Source organism: Corylus avellana, chromosome 4 (genome assembly GCF_965113065.1).
Source record: "Corylus avellana chromosome 4, dhCorAvel1.hap1.2, whole genome shotgun sequence".
In the NCBI taxonomy this organism is placed as follows: domain Eukaryota; kingdom Viridiplantae; phylum Streptophyta; class Magnoliopsida; order Fagales; family Betulaceae; genus Corylus; species Corylus avellana.
In genome coordinates, this window is record NC_142493.1 from 22,858,008 (window position 1) to 22,876,079 (window position 18,072).

General features: G+C 35.7%; 2 protein-coding genes and 1 pseudogene across 4 annotated transcripts; 1 reads left to right on the plus strand and 2 right to left on the minus strand.

Annotated features, from left to right (window-relative positions):
* Positions 1–7,449: 7,449 nt before the first annotated feature.
* On the plus strand, positions 7,450–8,705 carry LOC148586470 (mogroside I-E synthase pseudogene; annotated as a pseudogene).
* A 14-nt stretch (positions 8,706–8,719) lies between these two features.
* Positions 8,720–9,470, minus strand: LOC132178234 (UDP glycosyltransferase 9-like). Its single transcript, XM_059590683.2, has 2 exons — positions 9,444–9,470; positions 8,720–9,340 (listed from the first exon to the last, which is right to left on the minus strand). The coding sequence occupies exons 1-2, from the start codon at positions 9,468–9,470 to the stop codon at positions 8,720–8,722; spliced, it is 648 nt and encodes a 215-aa protein (XP_059446666.2).
* Positions 9,471–10,337: 867 nt separating this feature from the next.
* LOC132179486 (mogroside I-E synthase) lies at positions 10,338–17,457 on the minus strand. 3 transcript variants are annotated; one of them, XM_059592221.2, is made up of 2 exons: positions 16,765–17,457; positions 10,338–11,146 (listed from the first exon to the last, which is right to left on the minus strand). In XM_059592221.2, the coding sequence occupies exons 1-2, from the start codon at positions 17,383–17,385 to the stop codon at positions 10,424–10,426; spliced, it is 1,344 nt and encodes a 447-aa protein (XP_059448204.2). In that variant the 5' UTR covers positions 17,386–17,457; the 3' UTR covers positions 10,338–10,423. The 3 variants fall into 3 exon arrangements, with proteins under 3 accessions (XP_059448204.2, XP_088371577.1, XP_059448202.1); XM_088515451.1 differs by lacking the exon at positions 16,765–17,457 and adding an exon at positions 12,697–13,513; XM_059592219.2 differs by lacking the exon at positions 16,765–17,457 and adding an exon at positions 12,693–13,511 and having other exon boundaries at positions 10,338–11,142.
* Between the last annotated feature and the right edge of the window lie 615 nt (positions 17,458–18,072).

Genomic DNA, 18,072 nt, shown 5'->3' on the forward strand with positions numbered 1-18,072 from the left:
GTACAACCGCAACAAACATCATCAAGTTAACCTTATCATTGTTTTCAAGATCCCCCCAATATTTATTGTACTTCATCATCATCCTCTCCGCCATAGAACTCAATACAAAATCATCACTATCAATATACTCTTGTAAATGCATTTGAATGCCACAAATTTCTTGGAAGTACATATTAGATGTACAATATAAAGACCCCGAAAGTCGCATTGTGGCATCATAAAAAAGTTTAAGAAACTTGAGAAAAATCCTAATACGATTCCAATCAACACATGTAGGAGGTCCCAAACCCTCTTTCTCGTTCTTTTCCTCGTTCAATGCACTCTTAAAGTTTTTATCAAACTCTTCCATAAGTTGGAAAGCAGATTGACATTTTTCAACACCTTAAACTCTTCCGTAAAAAATGTAGAGTTCCATCTAGTTGAAACATCAAGACACAACAAACCCTTGAAAGTTAGTTGTTCTATTTCAATACAACCCTTAAACTTCTCAAATCTTGCAGGTGAAGACTTCATATACTTCACCGCACTTCTAACCCTCACAATGGAGTCATCAACCTCTTTCAAACCATCAGTCACAATAAGATTTAGTATGTGTGCACAACACCTGATATGCATAAACTGACTCTTTAATATGGCGTCATCCTTATTACCAGTTCTCCTCTTCACAAAATCCAAAGCAGCATCATTAGCAATAGCATTGTCAATTGTGATAGTGAAAATGTTACGAATACCTCACTCAAGCATACACGATAAAATCTTCTCCCCAATGGTATCAGCTTTGTGATTAGGAATTAAACAAAAGTTTAAAATTCTTTTGTGTAAGTTCCAATCACTATAAATAACATGGGAGGTGATTACCATGTAATTAAGGTCTTGAACCGAAGTCCATGTATCAATGGTAAGACAAACCCGAACCCTAGTTGTCATAAACATTGCCCTCAACTTTTTTTTCTTAGACAAGTAGAACTTAACACAATCCTTCATCACAGTATAACGAGAATGAATTGAAAACCTAGGCTCAACTATATTCATGAAATCCCAAAACCCTTCACCTTCCACAAACCTAAATGGCAACTCATCCTTAATTATCATCTTTGCAATTTCTTTCCTTATTTTCCCAGCATTGTATTTAGAAATCACCAAATAACCAACAGATCCTTCTCCCACTGCCATTTGGCCTTCCCTCTTAACCTCAAAACTTAACTTTGATTGTGACTTATCAAACTTACCGGGATATTTTTTGCAAGTATTCTTCAAATGTGTTAGCATTGATGAAGTACCTAGCCTTTTACTATGACAACTAAACAATTTCTTGCAATAATTGCATTGTAATTTAGGATCCTCGGGATCCACCCCCCCCCCCCCCCCCCCCTCTATCTTGGTAAAATGTTCCCAAACCATTAATGTTTGCTCAGATTTTTTAGGTTTTGGTGGGAGAGCTGAACTAGGGTTTTGAGTGCCAACAATATCATTATCAATGGAAGGCATGGTACTATCACTACGAGTAGGAGTAGATGAAGCAGAACTAGAACCAATACCACTAGTTGAATGACTAGCCATGAGTCCACAATAAGTGAAAAAAAAAAAAAAAAAAAAAAAAAAAAAAAAAAATCAACAATTTATAAAATAGGGAACAAATAATTAATTGACATTTACATCAATTAAAAGTTGGGCCTTTTTACTGCCCTAATTAGCAAAATCAACTAATCAGCAAAATCATTCAGAGTTGGCCCTTTTACTAATCAGCAAAATTAACTAATTAGCAAAATCAACCCAAGTTAAATAATCAGCAAAATCAGACCCAAAACAGACCCCAAACCAGAAACCTAATCAGTACTGCATAACCAGCAAACTAGCAAAATCATTAAGAGTTGGCCCTTTTACTAATCAGCAAAATTAACTAATTAGCAAAATCAACCCAAGTTAAATAATCAGCAAACCAGCAAAATCAGCAAAATTAACTAATTAGCAAAATCAACTCCAGTTAAATAATCAGCAAACCAGCAAAATCAGACCCAAAACAGACCACAAACCAGAAACTTAATCAGTACTGCATAATCAAAATCAGACCAAAAACCTAATTGTAGTCAGTACAGCATAATCAATCTTTTCCCTACTCACAGACCAAAAACCCAACACAACAAATCATACCAAAAATCTAATCATACCAATCTACGGTATCTACCAAAGATGATATTTTTTTAACTGATGCCGAGGGGTGAGAGCGTGAGAGTCGTTCGTGAGACTTAGACGCAGCTAAGGCAGCTTGACGAAGGTCACTGTGAGTCTGTGAGAGCCGAGAGGGATAGAGAGAGCACGTTAGTTCGCTTTCTAGAGAGAGAGAGAGTGAGAGAGAGAGAGAGAGATGAGAGAGAAACCTTGAGATCGGCACGACTGTGAGAGACAAAGAGAAAGAGGAGCGGTATCGTTCAACACTTCAACCGTTCAAGAGATCCTCCGCCGGCGAGAGTGAGAGAGGAGTGGCACTTGGTCTGGAGAGTGGACTGAGAGACAGTGAGGGTGAGTGGCGCTGGCCGCTTGGTCTGGAGAGGGGAGAGTCACGGGCCACGGCGTCGGCTTGTGTGAAAGGAGAGAAAAGCTTAAAGGGCGAGGACTGAGGAAGGATATTAGGGTTTTAACTTTTAAGTTACATACGGGCGGGGCGGGTCGGGTTGGGTACCCGCCTCTTCAAAAAAAATGCACCTGCTGGCCGACCCAACCTGCATAGGTTGGACATTTTCCAACCCGTATTCACAACAAAAATACTAAAAACCGGCGGGTTTGGGCGGATCGGGGTGGGGCGGGCGGGTTGGGCGGGTTTTTGCCCAGCCCTGCTCACAACAGTGAGAACCCTTTTGGCAATTGCAGCTGCAAAGAAATGGCATCTTCACCAGTTGGATGTAAATAATGCTTTTCTTCATGGCAATCTTGATGAAGAGGTTTACATGTTATTGCCTCCTGGTTTTTCTAAAAAGGGAGAGTCCAAGGTATGTAAGCTCAACAATCACTTTATGGCTTAAAGCAAGCTTCCCGACAGTGGTTTGCAAAGTTTTCTTCTGCTTTGATTGAGTTTGGGTTTGTCCAATCTAGAGCTGATTACACATTGTTCACTAGAACTTTAGATGGTTCATTTATTGCCTTACTGGTATATGTAGATGATATCATACTTGCCAGTGATAATCCAGTTGAGGTTTCCAACACTACAAAAATGGTGATAATTTTTTACCAGGAGTTTTTGACGTGTCAATGGTATTGACACGTCAAAAACCTCTTTTGACGTGTGATTTTTGACGTTTATCAACGGTCAAAAGGGTGGGTGTCAAAAATCTCAGATTTTTGACGTGTTTACAGTGACACGTCAAAAACTTTTGACGTGTTGGGAATAACACGTCAAAAATATTTTTGACGTGGCATTTCTAGCACGTCAACAAAGTTTTTGACATGCTAAAAATGCCACGTCAAAATTTTTTGACGTGGCAGTGTTGCCACGTCAAAAACATTTTTGACGTGCTAAAATTCAGCACGTCAAAATTTTTTGACATGGCTGTTTTGCCACGTCAAAAACAGTCATGTCAAAAATTTTGGCCTTTTTTTTTTAATTAAAAAATTTATTAATTTAAATTATTTCTCAATTATATATATATATTATTTTCACCCCCCCCCCCAGCTCTCTCCCTCTCTTCTTTTCTCCATTTTCTTACTCTCTCTCTTCTTTCTTCTTTTCTCTTTTCTCCATTTTTGTTCCCCCCCCCCCCCCCCCGGCGCTCTCTCCCTCTCTTCTTTTCTCCATTTTCTTACTCTCTCTCTTCTTTCCTTCATTTTCAAAAACTCAAAACCAAAAAATCTTCAAAAATCAACCTGAAAAATCAGAAACCCAAACCCAAAAAATCTTCTTATCTTCTATTCTTCTTCTTCTCTTTTCCTTTTTTTTTTTTTTTTTTTTTGCAGATCTGCTTCTCTTCTCCTTTTATTTTTCTTCTTCTTCCTTTTCTTTTTCTCCTTTTTCTTCTTCCCTCTAGAGGGAGCTGGCCGGCTGCAGAGAGAAGCTAGGGAGATTGAGAGAGGAGAGAGAGAGAGAGAGAGAGTTGAGTCTGGAAATGAGAGAAAAATGACCAAATATATAAAAGAATTATAAAAGGGAAAGAAGATAGGAAAAAGAGGGAAAAAATTAAAAATCCCGCTTTTTTTTTAGTGACGTGCTAATATTTAACACGTTAAAAAATTTTGACGTGCTATAATTAACACGTCAAAAAAAAGTTTTTTTTTTCCTAGAAAAAATAATTTTTGACGTGCTGGTTTTAGCACGTCAAAAATAAACCAAATTTAAAAAAAAAAAAAAAAAAATTGAAACAGTAATAATTTCTGACGTGCTGGGTTTCGGCACTTCAGAAATTTCTGACGTGCCAAAACCCAGCACGTCAGAAACTATATATATATATATATAATCAACACAGAAAATAAACCAATTTAAAAAAAAAAAAAAAAAAATTGAAACAGTAATAATTTCTGACGTGCTGGGTTTTGGCACGTCAGAACCTCTATATATATATATATATATAATAACCATTAATAATTATAATACCTAATTATAATTATCATTCTAATAACAACAAAATATCATCACCCCACCTTTGTTAGCTAACCGTCTAATCTAACCACCTTTCCTGACATACATTAATATATAGCCCGATTATGTTTAATTAGTGTACATTAATTAATTATATAATATACATGTGATATTAATTGGCATGCATGTGATATATATATATACATATACATATACATATATACCAAGTAATTTATACTAATTAATATGGTAAACTTAATGTTCCTATCCAATCAAAATTAAATTTTTATGCCAATTAAAATTAATTGTTTTTAATACATATTTTTTATATCAATTATTTCCTAATTACAATAAAATGTTAATTTTTTTTTTTTACGTGTTGGTTAGACACGTCAAAATGTTTTGACGTCTTAACTTCAACACGTCAAAATATTTTTGACGTGCTAAGCATGGCATGTCAAAAGTTTTTGACGTGCCACACATGGCACATCAAAAACATATAATATAATTTTTAATTATATTATATAATTTAAAAAATAATAAATTATATTTATTTTAATTTTATTAAGATTATATATTAAATTATATTTGTATTAAAATTATATTTACTCTATCATATAATTTCTATTACAAATATAATTTATTATATTATATCATTTTTTTTCTTCTTATATGTCCACATTATATATCCATACAACACAATTACAATTAATTAAAGAATAAATAAATAAATATTCTAGATGTATAGATAATTAGATGTATCCACTCACCGACCACATATTTTGTGTTGGCCGAGTTCATGTGAGGTTTGCGGGTCTTATAAAATAAATGTATTCAGTATATTTTATATATTTTTAAAAAATTAATATGGCTATCATATTAATATTACTAGACTGATATATATATATATATATGCATGATAATATCATGTTTAACTTAATATTAATGAAATGGTTGAATTAGATGCATGCATGTGATAATTATATTAATTGGTATACAATATATAGCTAGAATGATTACGCATGCATATATATGCAACAAACATATATATATATATATATATATATATACCAAGTAATTTATACTAATATGATAAACTTAATTTTCCTCACCAATCAAATTTAATTTTTTATGCCAATTAAATTTAATTATTTTTAATACATATTTTTGATATCAATTATTACCTAATTATTTACAAATTAATGTTAATTTGTTTTTGACGTGTTGATTTGACACGTCAAAAGTTTTTGACGTGTCAACCTAACACGTCAAAAACTTTTGACGTGTCAAATGAATACGTCAAAAGTTTTTGACGTGTTAACCTAACACGTCAAAAACTTTTGACGTGTTAAAATGCAGCACGTCAATAATATTTTTTTTGACGTGTCTACTTAGACACGTCAAAATGTTTTGACGTGGCAAAAATTAGTTACTGTTTGCCACGTCAAAAAATCTCCTTTTTTTTGTAGTGCAAGTTTACTCAAGTGCTTAATGATAGGTTTAAGCTTAAAGATCTTGGACAGTTGAAATATTTTCTTGGTTTGGAAATAGCTCGAAGTGAGCTTGGTCTCTCTGTCTGTCAGAGAAAATATGCTTTGGAGATTCTTGAAGATACTGGTATGTTGGCCTCAAAACCTGCAAAATTCCCAACGGAACCTAACATGAAGTTCTATAAAGATTCTGGTTCAATCTTAGAAGATCCTACTTCATACAGAAGGCTTGTTGGTAGACTACTCTATCTCACCATAACAAGACCTGATATTTCCTTTGTTGTTCAAGTTCTCAGCCAGTTTATGGACAAGCCTAGAGTTCCACACTTAGCAGCAGCGAATAGAGTACTCAGATATATTAAAGCTTCTCCTGCTCAAGGGTTGTTCTTTCTTGTTACTTCTAGTCTACAAATGAAGGCATTTTGTGACTCAGATTGGGCTGGTTGCTCAGATACAAGAAGGTTTGTGACAGGGTATTGTATTTTCCTTGATAATGCATTAATTTCATGGAAATCTAAGAAACAGACAACCGTTTCCAGGTCATCTGCAGAGGCTGAGTACATGGCCATGGCTTCCACTTGTTGTGAGGTTGTGTGGCTTAGAACTCTTCTCCAAGACTTACAAGTTCCCCTTCAAACTGCCTTGCTCTATTGTGATAGTAAAGCTGCTCTTCACATTGCAGCAAACCCTATCTTTCATGAGCGTACAAAACATATTGACATTGACTATCATGTTGTATGAGAAAAGCTGCAAATGGGTATTATTCGAACCTTTCATATTTCATCACAGCATCAGTTGGCAGATGTTTTTACAAAAGCTCTTGGTTCTTCTTTATTTCATCCTTTGGTGTCCAAGATGAGTCTTCATAATATTTATTCTTCTTGAGTTTTTTTTTTAATGAAATCTCATCTTGAGGGGGAGTATTGAGAATACAAGCAAAGCAGCCAAGGCAGAGCAGCCAAGCGACTTACCCTGCTTCCACATCAGCATGCAACAGAATCCATGATTGTAGGAGGAGTTTAGTTACTAAGTTGCAAGTTTATTAGTTAAGCTTTCAGTTGTAAGTTGGTTGTTATTTGTTAGCACTTAAAGTGCACGTGTTCAAACTAATTTTGTTTTAGACTAAGCTCAAACAGACTTAGTATATATAGTGTACATGCAATTCTAATGAGAAGTCAAGTTGATTTTTCTCCAAGTTTGAGCATTCTTTTCCATTTTCAACAATTCCTTCCTGCCAGAGAGCGCGATGAGGCTTTGACTTGACAGACTTAGGATAAAGTTTAGTATTTCTAATGATAGTTAAAGATGAGGCTCCCCTTCAAAGGGAGCCCACACCCTTTGTTTTCTTTCATTGAATTCTTCATCCTCCGCCAGGAGAAGCATCGGAAGAAAATGGCGAGGGAAACCCACATCCTAGGAATTCCTTTCCCTGTACAACGTCACATAAACCCAATGCTCCAATTCTCCAAGCGCCTTGCCTCAAAGGGTGCAAGAGTCACATTAGTCACGCTCAGCTCCATTAGCAACTCCATCGAAGCCCTGCAACTGCAAGCCAGCTCTGTCAACTTTGAGACCATCTCCAACGGGTTCGAGGAAGGCGAAAAGCTGGAAACCATTGCCGCGCGCGTCAAGCACTTCAAATCAACAGTCGCCCAAGGCTTAGCAAAGCTCATTGAGAGACAAAATGGATCTAAACACCCTCCAAAACTTTTGGTCTATGACTCTTGTATGACATGGGCACTAAATGTAGCCCAGCAATTTGGCATAGATGGAGCTTTTTTTTTCACTCAGTCGTGTGGGGTTATGATAAGAATTCTATATATAATTAAATGCTAATTGACAATAAAATTAGCAGTGGAATGAATAATTATATAAATACCTCTAGCCATGCTTTGCTCAAGCCAATTGAAGAACAGCTTCACAAAAACCAAACTAGAAAACTAAAAATATTGAAAGGTTCTTCTAACCTTTGCCTACCAATAAATGTCAATTGATGGAATACACAGGTCTTATTTATAGGTAGGTCAGGGACCCTAAATTAGAGCTGTTACCTTAATTATTCCTCCCATCAATGAATAAAAAATCAAATAAATAATCAATACAGCTAATTGATTCCACAAAATAAAATCAGTAATGAAATCAAATACTTGTTCCACAAGAATTAAATCGACAATTTAATTCAGAATATTTGATTTCATAGAATAAGCTTTAATTGGAATAAATCACTGAACACCGTAATTATATATATTTTATAATTACAATAATATATGTGACATAAGGGACATACTTTAAATGAAATTTCTTACAGTTACTGCAATATATTATCATGCGCATCAAGGAGCAATTGGTATGCCCATAGAAGGGCCTTCCATATCATTGCCCTCCTTGCCTTCACTAGGGATCAATGATCTGCCTTCCTTTGTCTATGATCTGGGCCTCTACCCAGGCGTTCCAAACCTCTTATTGAATCAATTCTCAAATTTTGAGGAAGCCATGTGGCTCTTGTGCAATACTTTTGACAATTTGGAAGACCAGGTAGGCAGTACGCTCAGCAATATCCATATATATGCGTGTGTGTGTGTGTGTGTGTGTGTTATGTATAATCTTTATATGTCATCCTATTTCAAGTATCATCTGTATGTATGTGATGTTCTAAATTATATTAGGTAGTGAACTGGATGGCAAGTCGATGGCCAATTAACGTTAAAACAATTGGACCGACTTCTATAGCCAATTCCTTCCATCTTATTGAATTCTTTTTCATCTCTTTCCCTCTCTCACCCTCTATTACTTCCCTTGTACATAACTCTATTTCTTCTTTGGTCACAATGCCTTTTTCATTCACTTTAAACTTTATCCCTACCTTCCAAACATCCACAATAAACTTGGCATTAGTTGGTTGATCCGTCCATTGTGGCATCGCAACCATTGGCACTCCTAAGCTCAATGCCTCAAGCGTTGAGTTCCACCCACAACGAGTCATGAAGCACCCACTTGCCTTGTGAGCCAATACGTCAAGTTGAGGGCACCAAGTCACAACCAGCCCCTTCTCTGCCGTTTCCTCTAGAAAATTACCAGGAAGCTTTTTCTCTTCAGATTCTGTAACTACCCACAGGAAGTAGCAATTGCTATTCTTTAAGCCCCATGCTAGCTCCTCCATTTGCTCTTCTCTCGGGGCTGCCACGCTTCCAAATGATACATAAACGACAGAGCCAATTTCCTTCATGTCTAGCCACTTCAAGCAAGCGTCTGTATTCTCACAAGCTTGGTGTATCTTAGGGCACTAAGAGAATTTAGAGAATATTTCTCTTTTGTATTTAATTCTCTTTTGTATGTTTGTGAGCTTGGGTGTATTAGGGCTTTTGAGTTTGAGTGGCTCTTTGTACTCCACCTTTTGTTAGTAAATTTCTCATGGATCGTCTCCACCAGTGAATGTAGGTTTGTTAAGCCGAACTATTTAAATCTTGGTGTCTTGTGTAACTGGTTGTTATTTTCTATTCTGCTATTTTTTCTCCGTCATTGGTGATCCTAAAATTATTTTATCTCAACATCACATGTGCCTCACAAATTTGCTCTGTAGAGGTTAGGAATCCGAAAGATGAGTCTTTTCTATTTGCTGATGTTGGATATGTGGTGTTAAAGTAATGATTAAGTGATTAAATTTACATTTTCTTATCAGCTTAAACTTTTAAGAAAACTGGTGATTTAACATGTTGGTGTACTGGGAAAATACATGTACAAATTTAAAACAAATCTTGAAGATTGCTGGGAAAGATAAATCTAAATCACAAATCAACTAATATTCATTTAGAAAATGGCATCATATCTCATGTGGAAAAGGGTGTGCAAGACCACAAGTTCAGAAAAGGGTATCTCATGTAGAGTTAATATTTACCAATTAATTAATCCTAGCTACTTTAATGACTTAACTGCCATCAAATCAACTAATATGCAATTCAAAGTACAAAATCCATATATTCAATAGCCCACAAATATGACTTCCAACATTTTTTTTTTTTTAAAGGATCGACTATATTGTGGAAGTTTTATCGTTCTATTTTGCTTCTATTATGTAAAGAAACGCAGGAAAAAGGTGTTCATTTGGTAGCCAACTTTGGGCCTTCATGACCCTGGCCTACCTATAACTGGCCTAAATTAATTAATGATTGATCAACATGTGGCTGTGGCAGAAAAAAATAAATAAATAAATAAATAATAGCAAACTGATTCTTAATCATTATTTGAATATGGAGCTAGCGCTTACATGAACCTCATGAGTATGCATAGAAAAAGTTACTAATAGTAAAATCACATATTTTCTAGATCATTATTCGAATGTAGAGCTATCAATATAATTGCATTAACATTAGGAGTGTGAAAGTTTAGTTATAAACTCCTCTATGTTTTTGTCTGAGCTTCCACCTTCGTCTACAGCTTCTATAGCCAGTTCCTTCCATCTCAATGAATTCATTTTCATCTCTTTCCCTCTCTCCCCCTCCATTACTTCCCTTATACGAAACTCTATTTCTTCTTTGGTCGCAATGCTGTTTTCATCCAATTTGATCCTGATGCCTACCTTCCAAACATCCACAATGAATTTGGCATTAGTTGGTTGATCAGTCCATTGTGGCATCGCAACCATTGGCACTCCCAAGCTCAATGCCTCAAGCGTCGAGTTCCACCCACAGTGAGTCATGAAGCACCCAATTGCCTTGTGAGCCAATACGTCTAGTTGAGGGCACCAAGTCACAACCAACCCCCTCTCGGTTGTTTCCTCTATAAAATTACCCGGAAGCTTTTTCTCCTCGGATTCTCTAACTACCCACAGGAAGTAGCAATTGCTATTCTTCAGGCCCAATGATAGCTCCTCCATCTGCTCTTCTCCCAAGGCTGCCAAGCTTCCAAATGATGCATAAACGACAGAGCCAATTTCCTTCGTGTCTAGCCACTTCATGCAAGCGTCCACATTAGGCTTGAAGAGGTTGAGACCATACTCTTTGTCATCCTCCAACCGCTTGTCTAAGTACATTGATGGAATAGCCGGTCCAATTGTTTTAACTGGCCATTGGCTTGCCATCCAATTCACTACCTAATGGAATTTAGAACATCACATAAAGATTCAATAATAAAAAACTTGTTAACCACTAGACATATATAATACTTGAAATAGAGTGTCACATACATATATCTCAGTATGCATGTTAGTAAGCCAAAAACAAAACTTTGATAATCATAGAGAATAATGCTTTTTTTTTTTTTTTTTCTAATTGAATAAGGGAAAAAGGCTACAGGGGAGAGAATAATGCATATTAATTAACTAGTAAATGCAATTATACAAACGTACGAATGTTTGAAACACATGCATATATGACATGCATGCATGGATATTGCTGAACCTACCTCGTCTTCCAAACTGTCGAAACTATTGCACAAGAGCCACTTGGCTTCCTAAAAATTGGAGAATTGATTCAATACGAGGTGAAGGGATATTGGAGGATTGCGTTTGTGTGACCTTGTACGGGGAAATTAAGGAAGTACTAGGATGTGGGTTTCACTCTCCATTTTCTTCCAATGCTTTGTATGATCCCTTTCTGTGTACAACGACAGTACCATTGGAGAAGATTTTTGTTTCTATATTCATTCGTAGAGTTTGATGTAAACCCATTTTTTGTTTCCGGTTCTGTGGGATAAAAATTTCCACACCCACTAGCTTCTTAATTAGGAGGTTCAAAGAAAACATCTGATGTGGGTTTTTCCTTGTCCCCCTTTTGTAGGGGGTGTCCTTATCTTTACTATCATAGACTATTTTCAGTATTCTCATTTATTTAGTTTATTCTCATGTTAGAATATCTCTTGTTTCACTCTAAGAATAAAGTGGCTTGTAAAATTATCAGTTAATCAAAATTTAATAATAATTATTCAAAAGTTTAATAGTAATTTTAGAAACTACATTATTCTTCAAATGACACAAAAATAACACGAGACAGATTTCTAACATTACTCAATATATTCTATTATATATTTCTACACTATCACTTTTCTAAGTGACAATCTTTCATTAGAGCTTGACGCGCATTAGCTAGCACAGAAAATTGAAGTCATGATGCACGCTACGAAACTTATGCCTATACATTTTTTAATTAAAATACCCAAATTGATTTCTTACCAAAGACAAAAAGGCAACAAAAAAGTTAAGAACAAAAAGAAAGAAATAAAATAGAAAGGGCTAGCATTAGGGCCTCCAAAACTCCTAAAGAAGTGGTCGAGCTTTTGAATGGTGTTTTTTTTTTTTTTTTTTTTTTTAGCACTAATATATTTTATATTTCAAATGTTAGGTTTTTCAATACTTTTTTCAAAAACTTCGTTCCCAAAACATTTCACAATAAATAAAGGCATAAAGTGATGACATCGTGACACGTCAATTTGGAACCAATTTAAAAAAAAAAAAAAAAAAAAAAAAAAAAAAAAAAAACCTTGAAAAACTTTTCTCTTCATCTTTTAGTATTAGATTTTCACCCATAAATGTAAGTTAATAAAAATCCAACCTCATATATATATATATATATATGTGCACCTACATATCTACACATGCATACAGCATCCACACACACACACACACATATATATATATAAACCTACCTCATCTTCCAGCTTGTCGAAGCTGTTGAACAAGAGCCATTTGGCTTCCTGGAAGTTTGAGAATTGATTCATTACGAGGCTTATCAGGGCTGGGTAGGAGGCCGAATCACAAAGAAAAGAAGGCATGTCATTGATCTCTAGCGATGGTAACGAGGGCAAAGACACCGAAGGCCCCTCTGGGGGCATCCCAACAGCCCCTTTATGAGCATGATAATATATCGCATTAACACCACACGACTGAGTGAAAAAAGGAGCTCCATCTACGCCATGTTGCCTCGCCAGGGTTAGAGCCCACGGAATCACCGAGTCATAGACGAGCAGTTTTGGTGGGTGTTGGGAGCTTTTGTGTCTCTCAATCAGCTCCGCTAAGCTTTGTGACACAAATAGTTTGAAACGCTTTAATTCTTCGTCTATGCTTCCCAGCTTTACACCTTCCGTAGACCCATCGGAGATGGTCTCAAAGTTGACAGAGCTCTCTTGCAGGGCTTGCATGGATTCGCTAATGGAGGTGGTGGTGATTACCGTCACTCTCGGGCCCTTAGAGGCAAGGCGCTTCGAGAATTGAAGCATTGGGTTTATGTGACCTTGCACGGGGTAAGGAATTACAAGGATGTGAGTTTCCCTCCCCATTTTCTTCCAATGCTTTCTCTCCTCGAGCTCTCTTTATAAAAGGAGGAGGATATATGAAGAATGCATTTTTCTTGTTGGAGTTTTGACGAGTAGCTGGGATTAATTACTTTTTGTGGGGGGTAAGAAAACAAAATAGTTTGTTTTATTAAAGAAGTTGACGGAATTTATTAATGTGTTGCATCAATACAAATCATGTCAAACTAAAAAGTGACCAAACTATTTATATGAGCATTGAGGTGGTTCAGCCGCCTCACTTCTTTTTTTTCTTTTTCTTTTTGGTTATTTGAAGGTGATTTGATCACCCTAGATATGATCAAAGAAGTGGATCAACCACGCCTAAATCATTAACAATTCTGTCAATTTTTCTAATGACACATACTAAATTATTTCTTTTGTAATTTATTTATTTCTAAAAGTTATTAATTCTTTTGTAAAACTAAAAAAAAATGATTTATCAAAACTCTAAAATAAACGACAAAAATGCATTTATCGTGAAGCTCAATTAATTTCTTTGTATGTGATAAAAGTTTTTTAGCCAGTCGGTTTCAGATGGAGAGAATAATAAGTACAGGGAACGATGCATGTGGGCTAGCTCGTTTGTGACTCCCAGTGAAAGAAAGCAACAGCTCAAGGGGTACTGGGCCGGAATAGGACGTGTTTCGGTGCGATAGTACAAAAATTGATTGACGGATATAAATGTAAAATGAGCTATGATTTTTTTTTTTAGAAAAATAAAGCAAATTGTTTAATGATAATAATAATAATAATAGAAAGAAACCCAACCGGCAAGAATCAACTGACAGTCGAGTGGAAACAGTATAAAAAAGACAAATTTTAATTAAGGTTGCCATCACATGAATGACTACTTTGAAAACCCGGGGAGCATGTCCTACATCTTTATTCCCCTCTTTATCTTTCTGAAATAATTGATGCTTCTCGCATTTCTATGATTGCTACAAAATAAAAGATAAAAGACACAGAATTCTATAATGCAACTGGCCATGTGTCAGGAGTACATCTTAGAGTTTGTTTTATAAAACCACACAACCATGTTTACTTCACAAAAAGTTTTCAATCTATCTGAGCTCCAGTAAAGAAAATCAAGTAGAAAAATTTTCAAGATGTTTTGGAACAATTATTGTGGTAGTGGGCATATGATAGTGTAAGACCCAGTTTTATATTAGGAAGATGAGAAAAAGTCTATATAAAATTTGTGATTTATAAAAAGATAGTCATGGGTGTTAAGTCCTACATTACCTAATTACTAGGTGAAACTGAACTTTATAATAAATTCTAAGTAAGCTTTAAATTGACTAATCACTTTAGAGTAAGAACACAGATGTGGCTATTGTTTTTTTTAGGTCGTTACGAGTGGTATCAAAGCCACTCGTAACACTCCTGCATGATGTGACCCGGGGAGCTTGTAACACTCATGACCTCTTGTAAAGTTTGGTTTAAAAAAATTAAAAGAAACAATATTATGTGACATTGGAGTAGGGTATTAAAGCTAACTTGTCTAATACAAAAGAATGTTAATTACAAAAATTTTGTGAGTGTGACCTTTGTGAACACCAATCATATAGAGAGTACTACCAAAAATTGCCCGCAACCCTTGGTCGTTCCTATCAAGCCATTTGTCATGACGTGGGTGCATCCCAACGACAAATCACGTAGAATGTCAAGTTCATAGATCCGACAAACTAAAGCGACAGCCAGATGATTATTACCAAAACTGATATAAACTAAAGTCACATGAAGGTACAAACCTCAACATCAGTGCTTTGTATAAACCCAACTTTAGTCCTCTATCCATGAGCTTGAAATTATTTACTTTAATTTGACTTTTTATCTTGTGGAGATTGCTCATGACAGAAAGTATCATCTATTCGATGTATTCAAAGAAGAGTAGTTAAGAAAAAAATATTTGTAATTATTCTTTCTATTTCTTTTTTCTTTTCTTTTTTTTATAATAAAAAAGGTAGATAGAGAAGACTAGGGCGGTAATCGAGTCAAGCCGAATCCAACTTTAGAATTTCAAGACTGACTCGTTTACGAAGATGCTTATTTGAGCGAGCTCGAGTTTAAGCTGAGTTATGAAATATGTGTTTAAAACGAGCTTGTTGAAAATGCTATTCGAGGTGACTCAGGTTTAACTCAAACACGAACTAGGCTATTAAATATTAAGTAATTAGATAATATGTTAGTTTATAAACTAACTAGATAATATGTAACTAATACACACATATAAATATTAAGTAATTTATATATATATATATATTACTAAAAATTAGTTATATAAATTTAAGTATACATATTAGTAATTAACTAATATATGTTATATAAATTACTTAATATTTATATATATATATATATATATATATATATATATATGAACGAGCTAATGAGTCAGGCAAACGATTCGGTCGAGCTTTAAATGAGCTGAACTCATAAGCTCTTATTGAGTTTTTTTGAGCGAATCAGGTATGTATTATTTACTAATCGAGCAAATTTCTACAATAACGAACGAGTTTGTATAGTATCGAGCTCAAGTTCAAGTTAAACTAAACAAAGCGAATATCGAGTGAGCTGTCGAACGGACTAATTTATTTATTGCCCTAGAGAAGACTAACTATAACTATTTTATCTGAATGTGATCATAATACCATCTACTCAATGAGAGTCACACAGGAGCTAGCTAGGGGTTTAGACAGTATGAACCTCAAGTGCTATCTCAAATCTAACTAAGTCATAACCTAACATAATCTCATTAGAGCATAATGAGACATAGTTTAGACAGCAGGAACTTCAAGTGCTCTCTCAATCCAACTAAGTCATAACCTAACATAACCTTATCAGAGCATAATGAGACCTAAGGCGGCTAATCTAACTAGATTTGAATATTTCTATTTTGAAGGAATTGTTAAGACTTAAAAGCTCTATAGCTTGTCCCCAAGCAGGGACGAGCCAGCTTTCAATTTGGGGGGGGAGGGGGGATGTAGGGGCAAAAAAATTTTAGATATGGATCAATTAGCAAAAAATACCTTAAATTTTTTTTTTTTCTTGTAATTTGTGGGTGGACCAAGGCAACTGCTGATCTCCCTAAACCCGTCTCTGACTCTAAGGGATAGCTTAATCGGCTAGGGACTACGCCATATGAAGCAAAAGTCATTAGTTCGAATCCTCCTCCTCTTCTTGTGTACGTAGACAAAGGCTCTACAACTTCTATACATAAGATTTCAAGAACTTCTCCTACTTCCGCCCAAACAAGAAGGGATTAATCTATAAGCATTTTGTTCAATATATACTATATATGTTATAAACATGTGTTATTATATATTCTCGCACTCAACAGTGTCAACCCACATATATGGTCAAAAAAAAGTATGCTGATGAATATATATAAAAGTATATATGTAGGGAATATTGCAAACGAATTACCTCAGGTTCCAACTCCATGAAACTGCTGAAAAAGATCCAATTTGGTTGCTCGATGTTGGAAAACTGTAGGAGCCCAAGATTTAGAAGAGCCGGGTAGGAGCCGGTATGATAGATGACGGACGGCAAATCACTGACTCCGAGCGCCGGCAACGTAGGCAGCGACACCGTAGGGCCTTGCAAGGGCAACGTTATCGTGCCTCGATCCAAATGATAATAGATGGCATTCACTGCGCACGACTGAGTGAAAAACGGCGCGCCGTCGAGGCCAAGCTGTCGAGCCACGTCGAGAGCCCACGGCATGCAACAGTCGTAGACGAGAAAGTTGAAGCAGTTTTGCTTCTGAATGTACTCCGACAAGCTTTGGGAAACTGTCAGTCTGAAACGGTCGAGGGTTGCTATCAAGGTCTCTAGAGTTTCGCCTTCTTTGGAGCCGTCGGAGATGGTGTCGACGGTGACGACGGAGGTGGGCAGCAGGGCTTCCTTTGACTTGCTAATGGAGTTGGTTACGAGAAATGTCACTTTTGGACCCTTTGAGGCGAGGCGCTTGGAGAATTGGAGCATTGGATTTATGTGACCTTGTATGGGGTATGGAATCACCAGGATATGAGTTTCCTTCGCCATTTTCTTCCAAATCTCTCTCCACCCGATCGACAAGATCGATGAGGATGAAGAATAATTCACGACTATCGAAGATATATATGTTTTTTATTCCCTTTCTTCTTTTTGTATTTTCTACAATATTATCTAATATTGGCCGACTATATTTTATGTTTGTTCGGTGATCTTTGTCTTCGCTCCTATTTGAGTTAAAAAGTTGAATCAAAGTTGTGTTAAAAAGTTGTTATCCTCTACCATTACATATCGGAAAAGGAAACTATCACCAAAACATTTTTTGTCTTTGAAAAGATGCACATGGCATGTGAATGGTAAACTAGATAGGGATTTGAACCAATTAGGTAATTAGAGTGTTTATGCGAAATTCAGCTATTATGAAATTAGGATGGATGGTCAAATAGAATAACAAATTAAATACATAATGGTTGTTGGTCGCAATGGTAAAGAGACTATCACCAAACCAAAACCCTTTTGTCTTTAATAATTGTTTTTTCGTATAAAAATAAATAAAAAAGCAGCACATGCAGAAAAACACAAAACCTTGACATCACTGCTTACGCAGACATTATAGGGACAAGACGAGTACAATCCATATGCGCATGATCAGGATCAGGATCATGATCATCTCCAGCAGAAAGAAAAAAACGTGACACAGAAAAAGATGAGATACATTTGCGGTGATGCTTATATTTT